Source organism: Eleutherodactylus coqui, chromosome 5, assembly GCF_035609145.1.
Source record: "Eleutherodactylus coqui strain aEleCoq1 chromosome 5, aEleCoq1.hap1, whole genome shotgun sequence".
Classification (NCBI taxonomy): Eukaryota; Metazoa; Chordata; class Amphibia; order Anura; family Eleutherodactylidae; genus Eleutherodactylus; species Eleutherodactylus coqui.
In genome coordinates this window covers 200678459-200704848 of record NC_089841.1, presented here as the reverse complement: position 1 = coordinate 200704848, position 26390 = coordinate 200678459, and the positions used below count along the sequence as shown (strand labels likewise).

Genomic DNA, 26390 nt, shown 5'->3' with positions numbered 1-26390 from the left:
GCCTATTAAACAAAGGCACACAAAGCCTGGTTACTGATAAATCTGTCCTCAAGAAAGGCTGGTTTAGTGTGAGCCATGACTCTTAGAAGATGTTATAGAGATGCATGAAGCTGGAACAGGCTACAAGAGAACTTGGAAAAAAAAATCAAGGAGTATATTGATTCATGGTTAAATGATCCAGAAATAGAGAGATTTCTAAAGAAGGACCTCTCACGTTACCAAAGTCATTGGGCTGGCTCCATAGCTCTGGCCTAGCTATTGCTGCTTTTCTTTTCTTCATACTGGCCTCCATTCACCTGTAAAGGCTCCATAGATCCGACACCCAGCACTGTGAATCTGTCAAAGTGGGCAATGCCCACTAAGTGACATCATATTGACAATACAAGATTAGAATGAGTAAACAATACTCGTTGCTCGAGGGAATATGGCCATATACATGCAGAAAATGGAAACAAATAAAATTGACCTATTTTACAGGGGGGTCTCAGTTGAGAGCCCACCACCACCACCACAATAGTGTTCACCAGGGCTTGGAATCAGTAATCTAATTTATAAAGAATTTATACAAAAAAAATATCCAGGGCTTATTGCTACATTGATATATACATATAATTATAGTAATACAATATAAATATAATAATTAATAAACTGCAAATGAGTAGCTAATGGAAGTGTGAAATGTGTTTGGGGATAACTGTTAAGGTTGTGCATCTGGGACCTGTGGTTCTATGGGTTTCCTTGTGCACACCTTCACAGGTAATTGAGCTGCCTGGGTGTGGTATTCTCCACCTGCCAATCCCCCTTGTCTGCAGCAGATAAATACCAGCAAACTCTTGGGAGAGATTGCTGCTCCTTTTTGTTCTTCACTGTTAATCCCACTTAGAGCTGGTGTTTGCATGCTTGTCTGTAGACGTTTTATTCCTTCTCCTGCTGACTGGCTGGCGTCCGCATCAGGCCCATATGTATACGTCCTGTGCACGCTATGTCAGTAGAGAGGGTTGCCATGTTTTCCCCTCTGGACTAGAGCACTCATTTTGTAGGCTACTGTGATTGTGGCCGGTTCTGTAAGGCGCAGTGGTCCTGTGTTTAGGTGCACTATTCTTTACTCCTTTCTTTTTGCCATCTTTGCTTTGGTGTCAGGGCCTTTACAGATAAATCCTGTACGCATGCGTGGTTTGGAGGAGTTGCATTAAAAAAATTATGCCCAAAGGGTCCAGAGGTCCCTTTTTGAAAGGGGAGGTACTGTTAAGGTTGTGCATCTGGGACCTGTAGTTCAACAGGCTCTCTTGTGCATGCCACCACAGGTAGGGGTTAAATGAGCTGGCTGAGTGTGGTATTCTCCACCAGTCAATCCCCCTTGTCTGCAGAAGATAAATACTAGCAAAACTCTTGTGAGATTGCTGGTCATTTTAGTTCTTCACTGTTAATCTCACTCAGAGCTGATGTTTGCATGCTTGTCTGTAGTGTCCCTCTCTCCTCCCCTGAACCCCTGAAGAGTCTGGGCACCTGCTATCCCTCCCCTCTTTGCGTTCTGGGGTGCGTGCATTGTGTGGTACGGTGACTACACAGGTGCAGGCAGCCCGAAGGTTTCTCCCTGTCCCTGGGTAGATGTGGCCCCCAGACATCTGATGTTGCGTGCGTGCGTGTGTGTGTCAGATGGGCGATTCCTGACACTGTTCCCTATGTAAGCACGGTGGCTGACTCTCTATTCCCCTGTGGAGAGGATACTTGGGCTGACTATGGTTTACCCTCTGTATTCATGTGAGCTGTGTGTGAGGTTCCTGTTATATGTTGTATGCAGAACCATATTTGTTGGTGTGAACAGTGACATGTACTTTAAGTGCAATCCTGTTCTGTGTTCAGTGTGTGTTAACAGTATCGTGTCATATGTGTGTTTAGTGCATCTCTCCAGGTTCCTGATCAGGGATAGCTAGGTCCCAGATGAAGACAGTGGGGCCGACCTTATCAGGATGATTACCCCACTTTTAGGCAGGTAGTGTAGTAATAATAAATGTGTTTCTTAAATCAGCCTAGACAAAGACGTGCGTGCGTGCACATACATACTGTTATATCCACCTTCATAGGAAATAGCTAGTAGTTTAATGGTTAAACGTGTTAGTGTACAACATCAGGATGTGTTAGAATCATGTGTATGCCTCCTACATGATTCTCACAGAGCAGTTGTGTATTTTGATTGGATAAGCTGCTCCCTTACAGATAAAATAATACCTCTGCAATTTTTTTCCCTTTTTTCCACTTTACTAACATGTGAATTACCATATTATTGTATTAACCAACCCTGTATGAGCACAATAACTCTTTTTATATACTCCTATTTTGTGATGTAACATTTGTCTATAAAAGCGATTGCATTCATTTGAATAAATCAGAAGAGTATTAGAGTGTGACGGATAACATGAGTCAAGCTCAAATACATCATCATGCATGAAGCTTAACATAACCAATTTGGACCAGACTGGTGAAATCTTCTGGATCATATTATTCCCATAACACAGGGGTTCCTCTCTTTCCCTGGTTAGTAAGGGACAGGGGTCATTCTAGCCTGGAGAAGTGTTAGTGGTGTTATGCAACACTATAATGTGTTTGCGGTTTTATAAGGACACAATCCTGCATCTGCGCGGAGACACGGCATTTTAGTGCGCCCAGCGGACACAACAATAACTCAACCTCCTTTATCAAGTGTCAAAATATCCAGCTAGATGATGTGCTTATAAATGTAAAATAACAGTAGGCATGTATTTCCAGTTTCGACCATTAGGGTGCTCACACGGGACAGAATATTCTGCAACCAGGAGAAACCAGCTTCAGAACTTACCAAGTTATGCTGGATTTTTATTGCTTTTTTATTATAGTAAATACTTTTCACACATGCTGCACAATTTTAGATATTTTGAAAAAAAAACTGTTAACCTTAAAAAATGGCTACGCTATTTATTTAGTCTACAATCAGATGAACTCAGTGCCATGTAGTAGAATGTGGAACAAAAGACTTTGAGAATATCAAGGACATGTTCTTATAAAAGGTATCTTAGAAGAATGAAAAGAATAGTCAGTAACGTTGCCACATGTTGCACTTTCTTTGTGGATGCAGAACATTTCTATCACTTTGTATGTATACCCAGCATCTTAAAATTATGACTTTCTTAAATGGCACTGGTAAAAAGCAAAAGTTGACATTTAACTGTTCTGTAAATTGTGAAAACTCATTGCATTACAATAAATCTAGGTTTACCAGTTTTTTTTCATAAACTAAATCATGATATAATGATGAGTTGTGTCAAATTGAGCTCTGCAACATCTCTATCCTCAAGCTCCATATTGTCATAAATAAGGAAATGATAGTTTTAAAAATAACTGCAAATGCAGAAAGGGAAGAAACACTAGTGTTGTAATCTGATGTGGTCGTACAGTCACGCTGCTCTAAATAACACTTCAGAGCTGGCTTGCAACATCTGTTTTAGAAGTGTGTGCAAGACCATTTATCATGAGCCGCAAGACCTTTTGAAAAGTACATTCCGCGCAATAAAATTTTTATGCACATTGCAGCAGCAGTGAAACATGAATATAATTGTTTTTCTGCATAGGCAGGGGTTGTCCAAATAGGGCATATGGACAAGGATTTTCATTCTGAATAAAGAAATTATGGAAGGTCTCCTAATCATATTATTCCACTCTGACTCAATTTTGGATGTTATCAGACTCGTTTTTTTACAGCTTCTATAGAACACATCCCTTCCAGACTACACACAGGCCTTTAAAAGGGTGTATCCGCTTTTTGTGATTCATATTTAAAAAAAATAATTTCACATAGGTTTAAAATGTCAGATTAGGCATACAGAAATTAAGCCCTGCATTCTCTAACAAGCTTGCTTGTGGACCTGCAGGTTCAGTGTTCAATGGCATTTCTTGTGAAATGCATCTTACTCATTCCCTCTCATACACTGACATTACTGTGCAAGCTAACAGTGTGTAAGGCTAATTTCACACAGGTAAGTGTGATATCAGGCTGAGTATCTCATTCTGATATAGCATTCAACAACATGTGTGAAAACTGCCTAGGACTGAAAAAAAGCCATAATTCTATTCAATCTAGTCTAGGATATGACCTCCTTGAGTACTGGTGCTCAAAACTGTACACAATATAGTAATTTGTAAAGAACAATGTTCTAGTCATTGACTTGTATTCCTCTTTTTATACACCCCATAATTGTATTTGCCTTGGCAGCAACTGCCTGGCACTGGTAGCTCCAATTAAGTAAAATCTCCAAGTCTTTTTCTATGTCAGTTTTAACCAGTGGTTTCCCATTTAGTGTGAATGGTGATATGTATTTTCTCTATTTATATGTATAATTTTACATTTCTCAGTGTTTAATCTCATTTGCCACTTTTCTACCCAAGCCCCCAATTTATCCAGATCCATTTGCAACTGTATAATGTCTTCTTTTGTGTTACTTTAGTTTGTCAAATCTGCAAATATTTTAATGTACAATCCCTCCACGATAGTAAAATATTAAAAAAGAGGGCCCAATACCTCCCCCCTGTGGTACCCCACTAGTAACAGTGACCCAATCAGAGTATGTACCATTAACCCCTTCCCGCCCCATGACAAAAGGGTACGTCATGGGAGCAGGGTACTTCCTGCAAAATGACGTACCCTTACGTCATAGGAATAGCGCGAGATCATAGCAGATCTCGCGCTATCCCGCAGCGGGAGCCGGCTGTCACTAGTAACCGGCGTCCCGCTGCGACAGCGAGGGGCATCGGAGATGTGCCCCCCACCCCGCTGTTAACCCCTTCCTTGCCGCGATCTAAGTAGATTGCAGCAGGGAAAGGGTTCACAGAGGAAGCACGCTCCCTCTGTGACTCCAGCCAGCTCTCGCGATAACATCGCGAGAGCCCGGCTGGTTGCTATGGCAACAGGACGCCAGATACCGGTGTCCTGTATTGCCATTGCCTAAGATCGCTATAATAAGCGATAAGGCATGGCAGCAGAGAAGTCCTGCTATGCCGTACCGCAGTGATCTGCAGTGCTGCAGTAAAAGTCCCTCAGAGGGACACAGATTGTGTAAAAAGAGCAAAATAAAGTACAAAAAATAAAAATGTAAAAGACAGGAATTAGGTCCTACCTGATAATTCCTTTTCTTGAAGTCATCCTGACAGCATACACCTGGAGGTTGTCCGCTGGACACCTGTTGGGACAGGAAGCGGAAAAAACACAAAAGGTAACTCCCACCACCGGCTCACCAGTGTGTACCAAATGACTACAGTGACCCGGCTTTGCTTAACCAATATTTTTTTTAATACAGAAATCATAGTACAATACGTTACTTCACGTAAAAATAACTCAAGGGGAGGGAAAAGCCCCTATGCTGTCAGGATGACTTCAAGAAAAGGAATTATCAGGTAGGACCTAATTCCTGTCTTCCCCTCGTCATCCTGACAGCATACACCTGGAGAAGTGCCAACAACCAAGGGCTTTAGGGAGGGACCACTGCCTGTAGCACCTTCCGCCCAAAGGCCATATCACGGCTGGCCCCCAGGTCCAGGCGATAGTGTTTAGTGAAGGTATGAGTGCTCGACCATGTGGCGGCCCTGCAGATCTGGTCGGTTGTCACCTGGGCTCTCTCCGCCCAGGAACAGGCGACCGCCCTAGTGGAATGGGCTCTAACGTTGCCCGGGAGTGGCATCCCCTGGGATCTGTACGCCTCTTCTATGGCCCTCCTGACCCAACGCGCTAAGGAGTCTTTAGTAGCGGCCCCTCCTCTGCGTGGACCCTGAAATTGAATAAAAAGGTTGTTAGACTTCCTGAAGGAATGTGTGACCTCCAAATACTTCAGGATTGCTCGTCTAACATCTAGATTATGGAACCTCTGTTCCGTGGTGTTACGGGGTTCCTGGCAAAATGAGGGAAGGACTATGCGCTGTTCTCTGTGGAAGTCTGTGAGAACTTTAGGTTGGACAAAGGGGTCAGGCCTGAACTCTATTTTATCCGGGAAGATGGTCATCCGGAGTCCTAATAGAGAGGGATTGGATCTCCCCAATCCGTCTAGCGGATGTGATGGCGACTAGAAAAGCTACCTTATAGGAGAGGATCTTAACTGATAGATCTTCCAGAGGCTCAAATGGGTGTGCGCAGAGGGCCTGTAAAACTAGGTTCAGGTCCCACGGGGGCATGGTTTCCCTTACAAAGGGGTGGAGTCTGACTGCCCCTTTAAGATATTTCCTAATTAGCCTATGGTCGCCTAAGAGGGAGTCAAAGAAGGCTCCAAGGGTGGCCACCTGGACCTTAAGGGTACAAGGTCTTAGCCCCATATCTAATCCATCCTGTAGGAACTCCAATATCTTGTTAATGCCAGGCTGTTGGAGGACATGGATACTATGCCCCAACCACCTAGAGAAGGTATCCCAAACCCTAGTGTATATATCTCTGGTGGATCTTTTGAGGCTCTCACATAAAGTAGAGGTTACCCTCCCTGATAGGCCCTGGCTCAGGTATTTTACCCGCTCAGCTTCCAGGCCGCCAGTCTGAACTGTCGGACCTTTGGGCATATCAGAGGACCCTGCTGAAGGAGGTCGTCTCTCTGCGGCAGATGTAGAGGATCCTGTGTCGAGAGAGCGGCAACCAGGGTCTCTTGGGCCAGAATGGGGCTACCAGGATAACGGAGCCTGGGGACCCCTGAATTTTCCTTAGGACCAGAGGGATCAGGGGGATGGGTGGGAAGGCGTATGCAAGGTCCCAATCCCAAGCCTGGGACAGTGCATCTATTCCCAGGGAGCCCCCATCTGCTCCCCTGGAAAAAAAACGGGGACACTTGGTGTTCTCCCGAGAGGCGAACAAGTCCACCTTTGGTGTCCCCCATCTTTCTATAATTAGCTGGAATGCATGTGGATGTAGAGTCCACTCCCCCGGATCTATCTTCCTGCGGCTCAGATGGTCTGCCATGGAGTTCTCTGGGCCCCTTACGTGGAACGCTGTGACGGAAGGTGTCTGCTGCTCTATCCACCCGAGAACTTTCGCCGCCAGGTCTTGGAGTCGGGGGTTCCGCATGGATCCCTGGTGGCGAATGAGGGACACAGTTGTTACATTATCTGAAAAGATCTTAATGTGTCTACCCCTGATCTCTGTCTCGAGGCGCCGAATGGCCTTCCAGACAGCGCAAAGTTCTTTGTAGTTGGAGGACTGAGTAGCTTCCTCCCGGTTCCAGCCCCCTTGGACGTAATGACGGCCTAAGTGGGCCCAGCAGCCAGTTGCACTCGCGTCGGTAAAGATGGATACTGGGGATGCGGGGTACCAAACTGTGGCTCTGGCAAGGTTGGTAATGGACATCCACCACTCCAAGGAGGACTTTATCTAGTGGGAAAGGACGACTATCTGATCCAGGGAAGCGGGTGATTTATCCCAGTTGCTCAGGATGAAGTCCTGGATGGTTCTACAATGTAATTGGGACCAAGGGACTACCCCGATGCAGGATGTCATGAGGCCGAGGAACCTCATGCCTCTCCTAAGGGAGACTTGTGGCGAGAGAAAGTGCCCGACACTCGTCCAGGATCGCTTTTTGCCTTTCTAGGGGAAGGGATGAACACTGGCGGTGTGAATCCAGAACAACTCCCAGGAATTTTTTCTTTTGTTCGGGCAGGAGACTAGATTTAACGGTGCTGATGATCTAGCCCAGTGATTCGAACAGACGGAGTGTGAGATTGACCTGGAACTGGAGTTCTGAGGCTGATCCTGCTATGATCAGGAAATCGAGGTACGGAATGATCAACACCTTGTTAGTCCTTAGTGCCGCCACCATCTCTAACACCAGTTTGGAGAACACCCGGGGTGCGGAGGAAATCCCGAACGGCAGGCACGTAAACTGGAAGTGAGAGACTGACCCATCAATCACCAGGGCAAATCGCAGAAACTGCTGGAAATCTGTGTGTATAGGGACATGGTAGTAGGCGTCCTTTAAGTCCACGGTGGCCATGACGCTATCTGGTGCGATTAAGGGGATTGCTGACCGCACCGATTCCATTTAATACCTTCGATATGAGATAGATTTATTTAGGAATTTCAAATTAATGATGGTTCTAGAAGACCCGTTGGGTTTTTTGTAACAAGAAACAAGGGGGAGTAGCACCCCTTGAACCGTTTTTCTGTGGGAACCCGAGTGATGGCCCCTAGGGACAACAGCTCCTGCACCCCCAACCTGAGGGCCTGAGCGGACGAGGGTGACTGGCAGGGGGTGACCACGAACCTCCGGGGAGGAGAGAAGGAAAATTCAATTTTATAGCCTTCCGAGACTAGGCGTAAGGCCCAGGGATTGGAGGTTACCTCATTCCATTTAAGGGCGAACCCCATCAGCCTACCCCCTACTTGCAGGGTCATGGCGGGCGGATTCTCACCCTTTCCACCTTTGGGATAGGACCAGCGTCCAGTTTTCCCTTTTCCCTTGTATGTTCTAGAGGGAATAAAGGATGGAGGGTAGGAGGAGGAAGGCCGCTTGAAGGACTTCTCCGTTGGTAGTCCCTGGCTTTTATCCGATGCCTTCTCCGGGAGGGTATGCAAGGAAGGCCCAAAGATTCTATGTCCCTGGAAGGGCAGGGAACAGAGCTTGTTTTTTGATGCGTTATCCCCTGTGCAGGCCTTAACCCAGACGGCCCGCCTGGCTGTGTTAAAGAGGGCTGCTGAACGGGCCCCGAACCTCACCAACTCCATAGAGGCGTCTGCCAGAAAGCCGGTTGCTTGTTGGAGGAGGGGAAGTCAGTTGGAGACGTCTTCCCTAGAGCCCCTCTGAGAGATCAGCGTCTGAAGTTGGTCCAACCAGACCGTCATAGACCTTGCCACAGATGTGGCCGTGCTGTTAGCTTTAACGGTCAGGGCCGCCATCTCCCAGACCTTTTTCATCGCTGCATCCACTTTGGTATCTAGTGTTTCCCGCAGTTGGGAAATGTCCTCAAAGGGGAGGGCTGCTTTCTTTGAGACCCTGGCAACCACCAGGTCCACCTTAGGGACGGTTTCCAGGAACTCGATATCTTCTGGTGTGAAGACCATTCGATCCTTAAATTCTTTGGACAGGAAGAATTTTTGTTCTGCCTGCTTCCATTCCGTCAGGATCAACTGTTTTAAAATGTCATTAACCAGGAATGATGGTTTTTGTTGCGGTAGGAGCCCCCGGAACAGGCTATCTTAAAAGGATGGCTGCTGCGGCACCTCTTCCTCCATCTGCAATCGTGCGTCAGACCGCATTTAACAGCTGACCCAGGTCCGCCGATGAGAAGTATTTCTTTACATCTTCCATTGGTGGCACGGATTCTGAGGGAGAATCTTCCAGGAGTCCTTCCTCAGAGTCAGACTCCTCTATGCGTGTCCGCTTCGCCCTTTTCATAGGGGGCAGAAGAGAAAGAGAGGAGAGAGAGGCTTCAATTTCCTCGCGAATCATGGATCGGATGTCCATCATGGCAGAGGAGCCCTCTTCACGGACCACTTTCTCCATACAGTCCGCACATAGTGGCTTGGTGTGGCCCTCTTCTAGCCGCCGCAAGCAGACCGGACATTTGCGCACTCGCTTTTTGGCCTCTCTAACCTTTTGCGCATCTCTGTCCTAAGAGACTGAGACAGCAAAAGGAACTTCCAGCACCTTGATAATTTGTCTCTTCTTCCTCCCTCTCCCTCTCTCCCCCCACCCCCCCCCGGTACCAGACCCAAAGGAGGTCTACTCACCAGCAGGCTGCTCTCAGCATCCTCTCTGGCGGACATCTTCAGTAAAGGTGCAGACAGGAGAGATGCAGGGGAATCCAGCCTTTTAAATTTCAGATTTGTTGCCGACACGCCCCCTTTAAGCGAGGCCCCACCCCCTGCGTGACACGGCCGCGCCGACGTCACGCCGCCGCACCGGACCCGGGGGATACGCCACATACAGAGGGACGCCGATCAGGAGGAACACATGGAGCCGCTGCCGCGCGCACACCGTCCGGACCGGCCGCGAGCCCCTGCTATTCCCCGCATACCTCTGCCTGATGGTGCTGCTGGATCCCCACTGGAGACGCCGGGCTTCTGTTCCAGGCCCTCCAGGTACCGGGGCTGTTTCTACCAGTACGTCTACCAGCAGCGTACTGGGGGAGGATTTTCCACAGGGAAAACAGTGCTGGTGGATCCTGCGGGTGAGGGTCCCCTCGTAGGGTCTCACCCGAGCAAGCTGTCAGCCCGACCAGGCTGCATGGGAGTCTTTTTTTTCCCTTGTTCACCTCCAGCATACACCTGGAGGCTCCGCTTGGACTGTCCTGTAGGGACAGGAAGACACTGGTGAGCCGGTGGTGGGAGTTACCTTGTGTTTTTCCGCTTCCTGTCCTAACAGCGGACAACCTCCAGGTGTATGCTGTCAGGATGACGAGGGGAAAAACAATGTTAAAAAACCCTTTATGCTTTTTCTCATATTAGCATAAAAAATTTTTAAATCCCCATATTTAGTATCCGTACCGACATGTACAATAAATTAAATAAAAAACGTGTACCCCAAAATTGTAGCAATAAAAACTACAGCTCGTCTCGCAAAAAATAAGCCCTCAGAGAGCTCCGTCCATGGAAAAATAAAAAAAAGTTATAGGACTTTCAATGCAGTGAGTTTAGAAAAAAAATAATTTCCAAAAAAAGGGTTTTTATTGTGAAAAAGTTGAAAACCCTAAAAAACATAAGAATTTTGGTATTGTTGTAACCGTACCGCAGAAAAAAAATGTAGTGTGTCATTTATGCTGCATAATTAAAGGGGTTGTCCCACACCGAAACGGGTTTTTTTTTTTTTTGCTCACTATTAAACAAGAAGAGCATCCAATCTCAAGTTGAGTAAAGACCAGGAGAATCCCAGGAGTTCCTCTCTTCTGCTAATGACTATATCTCAATCCCTAGCCAAAAATACACAAAGACCAGTTTAGCAGAAACGTTGCATTTATTGAATAAACAGAAATTTCAGTTGTTGCACCCGAGATGCCGTCACTTACACTTTTCTCTTGGTTTGTTGGATCCATGAATTTTGGAACTTAGTGACTCGGCCTAAGGTGTCCAACTCAACATGTGATTGGATTGTGTTGCTGACACAGTTTATCTTTATTTTGTTATATACAAGATCCAATGACTCTCCCCAGTGCAGGCTTGAGCTTACCTCCATGTAGAAGCTAATCAGATTGGTTTGACAGGCGAGACTCCTCATAAACCCAAGCCGATATGGAGTTGTGAGAATTGAGGATTAAATATAAGGGAGAAATAGGCGACGACCATACATATAAGGTTTGTTTGTAATCCATAACCCTGCTATAAAAGTTACATAATTCTGGTACATAAAAGAGTATTTACAAAGTTGCGTTGGAGCAAAGAAAAAAAATGGTAGTAGATTCTTACATCATATTTTAGCACCTTAAACTTGTGACTTTCTCCCCCATCTTTCAAGAATCGTAACTTACTTTATTTAGATTTTGACATAACCGTATCTGGGTGTGTTTGCAGGACAAATTGTATTTTTCTTCAATGGAGCTATTTAAATGTACAGCATAATGTATTGAAAAACCTTTTACAAATTTTTAAGTGAGGTAAAAAAAAAAAAAAAGGAATTGCAGCATTTATTGTGTATTTGTATTATGGCATGAATGGTGTGGTAAAAGGATGTTTGCATTGTATTCTGCGGGTAGGTATGAAAACTACAATACCTACCTTATAGCTTTTATTTACATTTTACTACTACTAAAAAACCTTTAAAATAAAAAAAAATATATAAAAACACACTACTTTTGGCACCATATTTTGAGACCCCTAACTATTTTGGTGATTATTTTTTTTTGACTACTTTTTAACCATTCTTTGGGAGTAAGGCCGGCTGCACACGGCCGTGACGGGCTCCGCCGCGGCGGAGCCTGTCACGGCGCCCCCCAGAGATCCCAATACTTACCTCCGGATCTGGAGTCTTCCGTCACGCATGACGCTTCAGCGCGCATGCGCAATAGAGCGCGTGACGCGCCGGCCTCGTCATATGACACGCCCACAGCGGTGAATCTGTTTCACGCTATCTTCCGCTGTGCTACAGCGGAAGATAGCGTGACGGACAGCTTCCATTGACTGCAATGGAAGCAGTCCGCGCGTACACCCACGGCAAATAGAGCATGCCGCGGGTGAGATCGGGTGATTTTACGGTGCAGAATTCCACCGTGGAATTCTGCACCGTAAGCATTGTGCTATTAGGTTCAATAGAACCGAATAGCTGCGGGCAACGCGGCGGAAATCCGTCCGTGGGAAGGAGCCCTAACTGTGTGCTATATATATGCCATTCACCATGCAGATAGGCAATGTGATTGATAGTTCAGCTTTGTACTGATGTAAACTCCATGGCAGCACTCACTAAGCCCCAAGCTATTAAGGCAACCGATCAGTGTTTGTCATGGCATTAAGCAGTTAAACTGGCATGATTGGCGCCACCACCAGATGTCAGCTGTATGAAACGGCTGAGAGCCACCAGATAGGGAGTATATTTAGCTCTTGAGCAGCCACCCCCATGACCTGACGAAACCATGAGGGACTAATAAACTATTAAGCCTTTTTTTGGTAAGTCTGTCTCAAAATGTGGCTGAACAGACAAATTAGGTTGTACACATTTGAGTACATATTGGCCCTTCCGATGCATCAGACTGAGCTATACATGCCAGGAGGTGGTTGAACAATCTGCCTGGGAATATTGTTCTGTAAAATGACAGATCCTTCATTCTAGACCTGGACAAAATGTTTTAAATGTGACAGACTTCCTTCCAGATGATGACGGGCATTGGTCGGCTAGAATAACTGTTCATTGTTATTTTCCACCTGACAAATGATAGTTTACATTGAAGTTGTCCATTTTCATCAACTTTAATCTAATGTAGTCTAACGTGTACGGGGACCTTAAAAGCAACCCTCCCATACCAGGCAAACCAAAATAGTTGCACTGCTTCTCTGACTACCTGATGTACACTTAGCAGAGGCAGTCTAAAACACTACATGATGCTGCGATTGGCCGCATGAGCAGCACTGGTCGTTCACAGCAGCACGTATGGTTTTAGAAGACACTACAAAAAGGGAATTAGAAAGTTGCAGAACTTCATTAAACAGTGAATGCGTTGAATTTTCTTACAACCAGAAAACCCCTTCAGTCGTAGCCAACTAGAGAGTCCTATGATGTGAAAAGTGTAAGCAATTTAACAGCTCTCTTTGGGCGGTCTTTTTTTGGATAATAAAGCCCCATCTTTCTAGTTCAAGTAATTCCATTGCAAACAAAATGGAAAAAAAAATCTGCAATGATATCATAGGATAAAAAAAGCAGCAAGTATACATAACAGAAGCGAATTGTAAATGTTGTTCCAAACTGTTTTGCAAACCTGAAAGGGATCAAAGATGATCAAGAAAAAAGGCTTCTACTTTTGGAATGAAAATATGCTTTAAAAAAAAAAAAACACAAAAATGTCCTATGCTAGTCTTTCTTGGCATTGTCACAGGATACATCATAAGTCACATTGTAGTTCTCACGCTCCCATCCAATGTAATGGAGACAGCAATTTTGCGCCCATGTCTGGGATCCCAGTGTGTCCACCAAGTCCTGTTCTGCCTGGTAAGTCGGCCACTGCATCCAGGAAGACAGAATGGAGAGGTGGCTGCGCGTGTGGCTCTTAACCATTCACGTTTATGGGAATTACAGAAACAAGTGAGCCAGAAGCTTATGGCATATCTTGTGGATATGCCTTAAAGGGGTTGTCCCGCGGCAGCAAGTGGGTCTATACACTTCTGTATGGCCATATTAATGCACTTTGTAATGTACATTGTGCATTAATTATGAGCCATACAGAAGTTATAAGAAGTTTTTCACTTACCTGTTCCGTTGCTAGCGTCCTCGTTTCCATGGAGCCGACTAATTTTCGGCGTCTAATGGCCAAATTAGCCGCGCTTGCGCAGTCCGGGTCTTCTTCTTTTCTCAATGGGGCCGCTCGTGCAGGATGCCGGCTCCGTGTAGCTCCGCCCCGTCATGTGCCGATTCCAGCCAATCAGGAGGCTGGAATCGGCAATGGACCGCACAGAAGCCCTGCGGTCCACCAAGGGAGAAGATCCCGGCAGCCATCTTCAACCGGTAAGTAAGAAGTCACCTGAGCGCGGGGATTCAGGTAAGCGCTGTGCGGTTTTTTTTTTAAGTCCCTGCATCGGGGTTCTCTCGCGCCGAACGGGGGGGAAGGGGGGGGGGGGTTGAAAAAAAAACAAAACCCGTTTCGGCACGGGACAACCCCTTTAAAGCCTGTTTCACAAGGGCGACATCGATATTGCTGCGAGGATATCGCAGCTGTGTTCTGTGCAATATCACTGCGTTTCCTCCCGGCGATATTGAGATTGTCGCTACTAAGCCGCGCGACTTTATAGCACTCTTTTGCCGGGATTGCAGGGGGTGGTGCTGGAAATATAAGCCCTATGCAGAAAATAAGCCCTGGCTGCATTTGAAGAAAAAAAAAAAAGAAAAGCTTATACATTACTTAACAGGCACTGTCCACTCCACCGCACTTCCTTTGGAAGTTCCAGCACTTGCTTGTAGCCTTCAGCCTGCGCTTCCTGGTCAGGACGTTCAAAAATGCTGGCTATGATTGGTTCTTTAGCATTGCGGCTCAGCTAATCACTGCAGTGCTCAATGAACTTATCGCAGCCATTGTATTGAATGGCTGTGATTAGTCCACTGAGCGCTGTAGTGATTGGTTCTCGAGTAACACTGCTCAGCCAATCAGAGCCAGTGATTTCTGCAGGTGGGATTTTGGAACCTTCTGACCAGAAAGCGCTGACTGAAGACTACAAACAAGTGTGATAGAGCTTCAGGAGGAGAAGTAGAGTAGAGCGAACAGCGCCTGTTAGGTGGTAACTAGAGATGAGCGAACACCAAAATGTTCGGGTGCTCATTATTCGGAACGAACTTCCCGCGATGCTCGAGGGTTCGTTTCGAACAACGAACCCCATTGAAGTCAATGGGCGACCAGAGCATTTTTGTATTTCGCCGATGCTCGCTAAGGTTTTCATGTGTGAAAATCTGGGCAATTCAAGAAAGTGATGGGAATGACACAGAAACGGATAGGGCAGGCGAGGGGCTACATGTTGGGCTGCATCTCAAGTTCACAGGTCCCACTATTAAGCCACAATACCGGCAAGAGTGGGTCCCCCCCCTCCCAACAACTTTTACTTCTGAAAAGCCCTCAGCATGGCATACCTTTGCTAAGCACCACACTAGCTACAACAAAGCACAATCACTGCCTGGATGACACTCCGCTGCCACTTCTCCTGGGTTACATGCTGACCAACCGCCCCCCCTCCCCCCCACAGCGCACACCAAACTGTCCCTGCGCAGCCTTCAGCTGCCCTCATGCCACACCACCCTCATGTCTATTTAGAAGTGCGTCTGCCATGAGGAGGAACCGCAGGCACACACTGCAGAGGGTTGGCACGGCTAGGCAGCGACCCTCTTTAAAAGGGGCGGGTCGATAGCCCACAATGCTGTACAGAAGCAATGAGAAATAGAATCCTGTGCCACCGCCATCAGGAGCTGCACACGTAGGCATAGCAATGGGGAACCTATGTGCCACACACTATTCATTCTGTCAAGGTGTCTGCATGCCCCAGTTAGACCGGGCTTTTTAATTCATAGACACAGGCAAGTACAACTCCCTATTGTGAAGTCCCTGTGGACCGACAGCATGGGTGGGTGCCAGGAAGCCACCGGCGGTACATAGAAATATCCCATTGCATTGCCCAACACAGCTGAGGTAGTAATGTCGTGCATAATGCAGGTGGGCTTCGGCCCACACTGCATGCCACAGTCAGACTGGGGTTCTTTACAAGTGTACAGATGTATTAAAAACTCCGTGTGCACCTACAGCATGGGTGGCTCCCTGGAACCCACCGGCGGTACACAAAAATATCCCATTGCATTGCCCAACACAGCTGAGGTAGTAATGTCGTGCATAATGCAGGTGGGCTTCGGCCCACACTGCATGCCCCAGTCAGACTGGGGTTCTTTACAAGTGGACACATGTAGGTTAAACTCCCTGTGGACCCACTGCCTGGGTGGGTGCCAGGAAGCCACCGGCGGTACATAGAAATATCCCATTGCATTGCCCAACACAGCTGAGGTAGTAATGTTGTGTGTAATACAGGTGGGCTTCGGCCCACACTGCATGCCCCAGTCAGACTGGGGTTCTTTAGAAGTGGACACATGTAGGTTAAACTCCCTGTGGACCCACTGCCTGGGTGGGTGCCAGGAAGCCACCGGCGGTACATAGAAATATCCCATTGCATTGCCCAACACAGCTGAGGTAGTAATGTCGTGCGTAATGCAGGTGGGCTTCGGCCCACACTGCATGCCCCAGTCAGACTGGGGTTCTTTACAAGTGTACAGATGTATTAAAAACTCCGTGTGCACCTACAGCATGGGTGGCTCCCTGGAACCCACCGGCGGTACACAAAAATATCCCATTGCATTGCCCAACACAGCTGAGGTAGTAATGTCAGCTGGAATGCAGGTGGGCTAAAAATTAATTTGATTACACTGTAGGCGAGGGCCCACAAAAATTGCTGTATCAACAGTACTAATGTACATCCCAAAAATTGGCCATGGCCAGCCAAGAGGGCAGGTGAAACCCATTAATCGCTTTGGTTAATGTGGCTTAAGTGGTAACTAGGCCTGGAGGCAGCCCAGTGTAACGAAAAATTGGTTCAAGTTAAAGTTCCAACGCTTTTAAGCGCATTGAAACTTATAAAAATTGTTCTGAAAAATTATTTGAGTGAGCCTTGTGGCCCTAAGAAAAATTGCCCGTTCAGCGTGATTACGTGAGGTTTCAGGAGGAGGAGCAGGAGGAGGAGGAGGAGGAATATTAGACACAGATTGATGAAGCAGAAATGTCCCCGTTTTGGATGGTGAGAGAGAACGTAGCTTCCATCCGCGGGTGCAGCCTACGTATTGCTTACGTATCGCTGCTGTCCGCTGGTGGAGAACAGAAGTCTGGGGAAATCCAGCCTTTGTTCATCTTGATGAGTGTTAGCCTGTCGGCACTGTCGGTTGACAAGCGGCTACGCTTATCTGTGATGATTCCCCCAGCCGCACTAAACACCCTCTCCGACAACACGCTAGCCGCAGGACAAGCAAGCACCTCCAGGGCATACAGCGCTAGTTCAGGCCACATGTCCAGCTTCGACACCCAGTAGTTGTAGGGGGCAGAGGCGTCACCAAGGATGGTCGTGCGATCCGCTACGTACTCCCTCACCATCCTTTTACAGTGCTCCCGCCGACTCAGCCGTGACTGGGGAGCGGTGACACAGTCTTGGTGGGGAGCCATAAAGCTGGCCAGGCCCTTAAAGACTGTTGCACTGCCTGGGATGTACATGCTGCTCGATCTACGCACATCCCCTGCTACCTTGCCCTCGGTACTGCGCCTTCTGCCACTAGCGCTGTCGGCTGGGAATTTTACCATCAGCTTGTCCGCAAGGGTCCTGTGGTATAGCAACACTCTCGAACCCCTTTCCTCTTCGGGAATCAGAGTGGGCAGGTTCTCCTTATACCGTGGATCGAGCAGTGTGTACACCCAGTAATCCGTCGTGGCCAGAATGCGTGCAACGCGAGGGTCACGAGAAAGGCATCCTAACATGAAGTCAGCCATGTGTGCCAGGGTACCTGTACGCAACACATGGCTGTCTTCACTAGGAAGATCACTTTCAGGATCCTCCTCCTCCTCAGGCCATACACGCTGAAAGGATGACAGGCAATCAGCCGGTGTACCGTCAGCAGCGGCCCAAGCTGTCTCTTCCCCCTCCTCCTCATGCTCCTCCTCCTCCTCGCGCTGAGAAATAGACAGGAGGGTGCCCTGACTATCCAGCGGCATACTGTCTTCCCCCGCCCCCGTTTCCGAGCGCAAAGCAGCTGCCTTTATGGTTTGCAGGGAATTTCTCAAGATGCATAGCAGAGGAATGGTGACGCTAATGATTGTAGCATCGCCGCTCACCACCTGGGTAGACTCCTCAAAATTACCAAGGACATGGCAGATGTCTGCCAACCAGGCCCACTCTTCTGAAAGGAATTGAGGAGGCTGACTCCCACTGCGCCGCCCATGTTGGAGTTGGTATTCGACTATAGCTCTACGTTGTTCATAGAGCCTGGCCAACATGTGGAGCGTAGAGTTCCACCGTGTGGGCACGTCGCACAGCAGTCGGTGCACTGGCAGCTTAAAGTGATGTTGCAGGGTGCGCAGGGTGGCAGCGTCCGTGTGGGACTTGCGAAAATGTGCGCAGAGCCGGCGCGCCTTTACGAGCAGGTCTGACAAGCGTGGGTAGCTTTTCAGAAAGCGCTGAACCACCAAATTAAAGACGTGGGCCAGGCATGGCACGTGCGTGAGGCTGCCGAGCTGCAGAGCCACCACCAGGTTACGGCCGTTGTCACACACGACCATGCCCGGTTGGAGGCTCAGCGGCGCAAGCCAGCGGTCGGTCTGCTGTGTCAGACCCTGCAGCAGTTCGTGGGCCGTGTGCCTCTTATCGCCTAAGCTGAGTGGTTTCAGCACGGCCTGCTGACGCTTGCCCACCGCTGTGCTGCCACACCGCGCGACACCGACTGCTGGCGACATGCTGCTGCTAACACATCTTGATTGCGAGACAGAGGAGGAGGAGGAGGGTGCTTTAGTGGAGGAAGCATACACCTCCGCAGATACCACCACCGAGCTGGGGCCCGCAATTCTGGGGGTGGGTAGGACATGAGCGGTCCCAGGCTCTGACTCTGTCCCAGCCTCCACTAAATTCACCCAATGTGCCGTCAGGGAGATGTAGTGGCCCTGCCCGCCTGTGCTTGTCCACGTGTCCGTAGTTAAGTGGACCGTGGCAGTAACCGCGTTGGTGAGGGCGCGTACAATGTTGCGGGAGACGTGGTCGTGCAGGGCTGGGACGGCACATCGGGAAAAGTAGTGGCGACTGGGAACTGAGTAGCGCGGGGCCGCCGCCTCCATGATACTTTTGAAGGACTCCGTTTCCACAACCCTATACGGCAGCATCTCAAGGCTGATGAATTTTGCTATGCGGACGGTTAACGTTTGAGCGTGCGGGTGCGTGGCGGCGTACTTGCGCTTGCGCTCCAACAGTTGCGCAAGCGACGGCTGGACGGTGCGCTGAACTACACTGCTGGATGGGGCCGAGGACAGCGGAGGTGAGGGTGTGGGTGCAGGCCAGGATACGGTAGTGCCTGTGTCCTGAGAGGGGGGTTGCATCTCAGTGGCAGGTTGGGGCACAGGGGGAGAGGCAGGGGTGCAAACCGGAGGCGCTGAACGGCCTTCGTCCCACCTTGCGGGGTGCTTGGCCATCATATGTCTGCGCATGGTGGTGGTGGTGAGGCTGTTGGTGTTGGCTCCCCGGCTGAGCTTTGCGCAACAAAGGTTGCACACCACTGTTCGTCGGTCGTCAGGCGTCTCTGTGAAAAACTGCCAGACCTTAGAGCACCTCGGCCTCTGCAGTGTGGCATGGCGCGAGGGGGCGCTTTGGGAAACACTTGGTGGATTATTCGGTCTGGCCCTGCCTCTACCCCTGGCCACCGCACTGCCTCTTGCAACCTGCCCTGCTGATGCCCTTGACTCCCCCTCTGAAGACCTGTCCTCCTGAGTAAGCGTTGCACACCAGGTGGGGTCAGTCACCTCATCGTCCTGCTGCTCTTCCTCCGAATCCTCTGTGCGCTGCTCCCTCGGACTTACTGCCCTTACTACTACCTCACTGCAAGACAACTGTCTGATCGTCATCGTCCTCCTCACCCACAGAAAGTTGTTGAGACAGTTGGCGGAAGTCCCCAGCCTCTTCCCCCCGGACCCCGGGAACTTTCGAATGGTTGGGCATCAGTGACGATAAACTCCTCTGGTGGGAGAGGAACCGCTGCTGCCCAATCTAAGCAGGGGCCCGAGAACAGTTCCTGGGAGTGTTCCCGCTCCTGAGCAGGTGTTATTGTAGTGGAGTGAGGAGGCTGGGAGGAAGGAGGAGCAGCAGAGGATTCGGATTGGCAGCAGTGGACGGCGCAGAACTGCGGGTAGACGATAGGTTGCTCGAAGCACTTTCTGCCATCCAGGACAGGACCTGCTCACACTGCTCATTTTCTAATAACCGTCTCCCGCGTGGACCCATTAATTGGGCGATGAATGTGGGGACACCAGAAACGTGCCTCTCTCCTAATCGCGCAGCAGTCGGCTGCGACACACCTGGATCAGGAGCTTGGCCTGTGCCCACACCCTGACTTGGCCCTCCGCGTCCTCGGCCGCGTCCACGTCCTCTAGGCCTACCCCTACCCCTCAGCATGCTGTATTACCAGTGATTTGATTTCATGGGCAGCTAATAAATTGGCGCAAGACTGCAGGCCAAATATAATTTTTTCCCTTTTTTGAAAACGAAAGGCCCCACTGCCTCTAGTGAATGAATAATCTAAGTTTAATAACTGTGCTGTTTTCCTGCTAATGTGTCACAGAACGTGAGGGTAGCAGAGTTATTAACTGTGGCAGAGCAGGTATTTTTTTCCCCAATTAAGGAAAGCAAATGGCGAAGCCAGGAGTAAAACGTAGCTGGGTGCGCATGATTTTTACAGGTTGCACACGCAGCCGACACGTGTCCACCGGCGTTAGGACGGACAGAGGCCGGACAAATAGAATTATTTTCACTTGTTTTACAAGCAAAAGGCAGCACTGCGTATATTCTATGAATAATAACTGTGTTGTGGCCCTGCCTATACAATTCTTTCCCTGCAGTATCAATGGAGGGTGGAATGCTCTGCAGAGGCGATTTTGAGAAGCAAAAAAAAATGCAGCACAGCTAACAGCAGCCAGCACAGTACTGCACACGGTTAAATATGGCCCTAGAAAGGACCGTTGAGGTTCTTGAAGGCTACAGTCACTCCTAACACTCTCCCTGCCTATGCAGCACTTCTGTCCCTAATGCCGGGTGCAACGCTCTGCAGAGCCGATTTTGAGGGAAAAAAAATGGCACTGCTAACAGCAGCCAACACACAGCTATCAGTGGCCCTAATAAGGACCTTTGGGTGGTCTTGAAGCCTACACTAACTACCAATTCTTTCCCTACAGCAGCTCCGGTACAAACAGCACTGTCCCTCAGCTAACTCACCAGGCATCTGAGCCGAACCGCGGGAGGGGCCGACTTTTATGTTCGGGTGACACCTGATCTTCCCAGCCACTCACAGCAGGGGGGTGGTATAGGGCTTGAACGTCACAGGGGGAAGTTGTAATGCCTTCCCTGTCTTTCAATTGGCCAAAAAAAGCGCGCTAACGTCTCAGGGAAGGAAGTGAAAGTAACCAGAACACCGCATGGTGTTCGTTACGAATAACGAACATCCCGAACACCCTAATATTCGCACGAATATCAAGCTCGGAAGAACACGTTCGCTCATCTCTAGTGGTAACGTATAAGATTATTAATTTTTTTTAATGCAGTTGGGGGTTATTTTAGGGACAAACAGTAGGACTTCCTACTGTAAAAGTTGCGTTGCGTCACACGAAAACAGTAGTTGTGTAATGCAACAGAAAGGAAGGCTTCATAGGGAAACATGGGCTACAAAACATCACAAATTTAGCTGTATAGAGCATGCTCAATTTTGTATTCTCGCATTGTAGCAGCCTACAAAACATCCATTGGAAAGCATGGGCTACACATTCACGCAATCTGTAGCGCTGTCGCTACAAATTGCAATTTTGTTGCCTGTGTAAAACCGGCCTAAAAGGAATGAGCAGCATTGGGGTGGGGGAGGGGGGGGGGGGGGAGGGGGGAGTCTGACTTTCTATTTCCAAAAATAATGCCACGTCTGTTAACAGGTTGTATTTAGCATGTCAGGTCATTTACATTCACTTGAGTGGCTTCTGATAAAAAGTAGACACTTTTTTGTACTTCTGGACAACCCCTTTAAAAATTTATGGTGGGAAGACACATTTACCCACAATAGAGGGAGATTGTTCCTAAAATAAATATGTACACACTTCAATTAAAACTATAAAAGAGCAGAACAGGAGTATAATATGCCTTGTTTATTATGTATCATGATCAAAGTTAACATAAAAATCAAATGCATATTATAAAATGTATGTTATCTTTGTTGAAGGAAAAAAAAACATCACAAAATATATACCTTATGTAAGAGAAAAAAAAACAATTTTTCAGTCATAGATATTCCTTTATATAAAAGCAATATATTTTTCAGTCAAGAATCTTGTTACAGTTATAAATACAAGATATACACAGCCTCTCGGTAGGGAAAAAAATGTTTCTTACAAATATCTACATATAAAACATTAGAAGCAGCGCTCTATTAATGTTTTATTTACTTTTTATGTTCTGTGTCCGTTTCAGAAAAATACACGTACATCTGTATGTTTTCTCCAAACCACTCAAACCTCGCAAGTGATGTTTAGATGAAGAAAAAAAAAATGGAAAAGAAAACGATACAACAGTTTCCTAAGATGGAGCTCTAAAAATAAAAAAAACACGTTAATTCTGCATATCTCTCATCGAAGCGGTGTAGGAAGAGTTGTGTATGTGTGTGAAGGCTATGATATGTGTCAAATGCACTCTACATAGCAGTTAAGGCTGGGGTGTAATAAATGAGGTGACTAATATCTGGCCCGAGAATAAGAAACTAGACATGCTGGTAGATCTTGGCATCCCTTCTGCATTATATAGGAAGCCTCCCAAAATTAGGAATGTTGTTGTGACAGACTAAATCAAGACCCTACCACTACAGGTAACGTGACCAAGCACCCTTATGATCAATGCCTATTGATATTGAGCATTAGGAATATATATATTTTTATTTATTTATTTTTACTATTAGGTGCTCTACTAAGTGTCAAAAGTATCAAATAGGATGTTGCTTGTTTGAACTGCTATCAGAAAGTGGCTGTAAGGATTTGCTTGCGTCTTGTGAAAAATAATGTAACACATGAGAAAGCTGCCATATAAATATTTTGCTAACTACTTTTAAACCATACTATACTGCCACTCTTCTTTCCATTCGCTTTATATTTACAGTTTTATATAAATTCTCTGTGCAAATACTTGCCTTATGCAACAATAAGGCAGCTCGCTCCGATCCATAAATGTAATGTAGAACACAATATTAAAAGACTTTATTCTTCACGGGTCTACTTGTTCTACCGTTTGCTACCACTCGTATGACTTTATGTGATGTGACCTAGCAGCATTTGCCTAATGATGGGTTGGTTTTTGAGAGTGGTGGTTTGGGAATTCCTGCAGCATTCTGTTCATCATAGTACATCCCTGTAAACAAGTTATTGATAACTTCGGTTACTCCAGAAGACAAGGTTACTCAGAATATGCAGCAAGAAAGGCAAAACAATGTCTTCTCACCACCTTCCCCTACACAAAAAAAAAGAAACACACAACACAGAAATGTAATAGCAGGCACTGTAGGGTGTGTAACAACACAGTCTTTCTTTGCATATGGTACCATTCCAAGTCAGATGCTCCGTCACTGCAATATCTAGGGATTTTTTTGTTGTTGTTGTGAACAGTCAATATAAAATGCAATGACAAGGTTCGAGGTAGCATAAACAGAAAAACACAATCTCAAACCTTTTAGCTGCTTTACTGCTGGAGATTTCCGCTACACATGCAACCTCCCATGCAGTGAATAGGTAACAACTGATATTTTAGACAATTTTAAAAAATATATAATAACATCTGCATGGAGATCCAATGCCATATTTTGTGGTGGTTGTTGTGTAAAGACCTTTTTTCTTCAGCAGATTTGGTACATTCTCCTTAATTCTGACTGCAGGTGATGCCAAGGGATAGTTTAGAAGGAAGTCACACACTGGTGTCTTGTAACAAGGGTTCTATGTCTTCACTGCCCCCACGGTCTGCATTATTACCCTGACTATTGCTGCTGATGCTGTGCTTTCCACCAACCACATTTTTTGAGAGACTGCTGTGTTCGGGGATGAACAAGGCAACCAAGAAAGCAAGGAGGACTGCAATTGCACCAAATAAAAATGGTGGTCCTGGAATAATGGCTCCCTAATAGAAGAGGAGGGGGAAAAAAAGTCAGAAATTGGCAATATATTCCAAGTAAAACAAATTCAACAATACCCCCAAGATGAACCTGACTTCCTCTACTAGTATCTGTCAGTTGCCTTATCTTCATGATTTATTGGCAGGGCATACTAATCATGGTGGCTTATGTGTCATGTCTAGACATAGATTATTCCCACAGCAGCTCTTGTCTGGTATGTTTGGTCAGGCTCTACCCCCTGGTGTCCCAAGCAATAAATATAACATCCTTTTATCTCTCTCCCTACCTGCACAGCCTCATTCTTGCACCCTTGGCACTCAAGTTGCATGAGCCAAATGTCACATTGCATGAGTGAAATGCCCCTTACAGGAGGACCTACAGGTATTGTATCCTGCTTTGCCCACACATTGCTTTATTCACCCACCAGAGACAAAATAAAGCTTCTTCCTTCTCAAACCTTGTAGTCCTAGAGGGAGCACTGTGACAGTCTGTGAGTGAAGGGATCCAGTTAATATTTACATCACAGCTTGTGCAAGGTTAGAAACAGGCAGACAAACAAGCTGACCCTCCCACAGTTGAGAAAAGCAGCTAGCGTCAGAAAACTGCTGAAAAGGTAAATAAATACAGCAATTTATAAGTCATCAGTAATGACATCTCTAACTGAGCATATTGAGGAACTTAGACTTAGTGTGTCCTGAACTCCTCTTTAACACATGTAGTAACACCTAAATTTGCAACAATTTACAAACCCACACCACATCGTTTCACTGCTTACCTCTTCACCAGGGTCTTTGCTTGTTGTCTTATCGTCTGAGCTTGGTACTGGGACTAAGCCTCCAAGCTCAACGTGGAAGAGAAAGAAAACAAATCCATAAAGTGCTGGGCCTAGACCATTGCATAAACCTCGAATACCAGTCACCATGCCTTGTGCAACACCTGCATTGGCAAATCAAAAGAGACATGTTATAAAAAGCATAATTTCTTAAGAAAAGTCATCATGTTGTAAGCTATTCAAGTCTTTTTAGATTTTACAATAAGGGACCTAGCAAACTGGTGATTTTATATTCTATAGCTATCATACAGACTGTATTTGCTGGTGTAGGAAACAAAGTATAGCCATTTATAGTAATTCTCTGTAAAGTATAAGCAGAGACGCAGTTGCAATACCAGTCTGCACACTATAAATCCTTTCTGATCTTTGTATTAAAAAATGAGAACCATTGGAATGTACTAGCCCGGCCCCAATACTTCTTAGAGTCGAGGAACACCTCAATTTGTATGGCATGTTGGTTTTGTGCAATTACTGTAATATCTACAAGATGATCGATAACTTAACCTACCTTGCTGATCTGACTCAGCACAGCGGGAAATCAGGGCACTCACTGCAGGAAATGTGATACTGGACATTGCAGCTACAGCACCAGCCGCCCACATCATCCTGGAAGGGAATACAAAAAAAAAAATGATTTGTGTGGTGTATATGAGCACACATGCTATGCTTTATGGAATATATCCATGAGTGTAACAGCTGTCCATTCTACAGATCACACTGAAATTGTGTGTTGCAGATATAAACGCATATACTATAGAGGACCTTGAAAAAGTCCATTCTTAATACAAAACAAACGTAAAACTTCCAATCATGAATGACTTATTATTCGGATTAGTTCTGGGTTTGTCAGTAATGTTGTTTTTTCCTTCTTTCTTGCTTTGGGATAACACTTGAGAGCTGCAACCAGTTTTTTACCAAGATTTCATTGAATTATGGTCTCAAATAATATGTTGAATTTATAGTGGTCATTCTGGAACAAAATAAAATATTTTTTTAATGTTTGGAAAACCTAAGTTAGAAAAAAAGGGCTTAAAATTAAAAACGGGATACTAGCCTATCCCAGCGGATCCATGTGCAGTGCTGCAGCCCTGATGCCAGCTGCACAGAACCCAGAAGCAGCAGCGGCATCAGAGCAGCGATAACACGCACAATGAATGGCACATGACTGCCCGCTGCTTCTTCCAAGTTCCATATTGGTGGGCACCAGGGGCTGCAGTGCTGGATGTGGAGCTGCCGGGATAGGTGAATATTCAATTTCTTTCCATTTTAAGCCATTTTTATTTTTAAGTCCCAGAAAACCCCTTAAGTATTGTGACTTGGAGAGCCCCTGTACTTCTTTATGATGGGGAGCAGCAGTGCTTTACAGGTAATTCAGATGTAATTTTGTGGATGTAGAGCCTTCTAGTGTGACAGGGATATATTAACTGTCATGCCCACTGCACCTCCCCTCCATGAGCGACTAGCAG

General features: G+C 46.7%; 1 protein-coding gene across 1 annotated transcript in view; it reads right to left on the bottom strand.

The window, feature by feature from the left end:
* Positions 1-22069: 22069 nt before the first annotated feature.
* MFSD14B (major facilitator superfamily domain containing 14B) overlaps positions 22070-26390 on the bottom strand; it is a 54768-nt gene continuing 50447 nt past the window's right edge. Inside the window, exons 10-12 of the mRNA XM_066604064.1 lie at positions 25433-25530; positions 24868-25028; positions 22070-24097 (exon numbers count right to left, since the gene is read on the bottom strand). Coding sequence (XP_066460161.1) covers positions 23888-24097; positions 24868-25028; positions 25433-25530 — 469 coding nt within the window. The 3' untranslated portion in view covers positions 22070-23887. The remainder of the gene's footprint in view (positions 24098-24867; positions 25029-25432; positions 25531-26390) is intronic.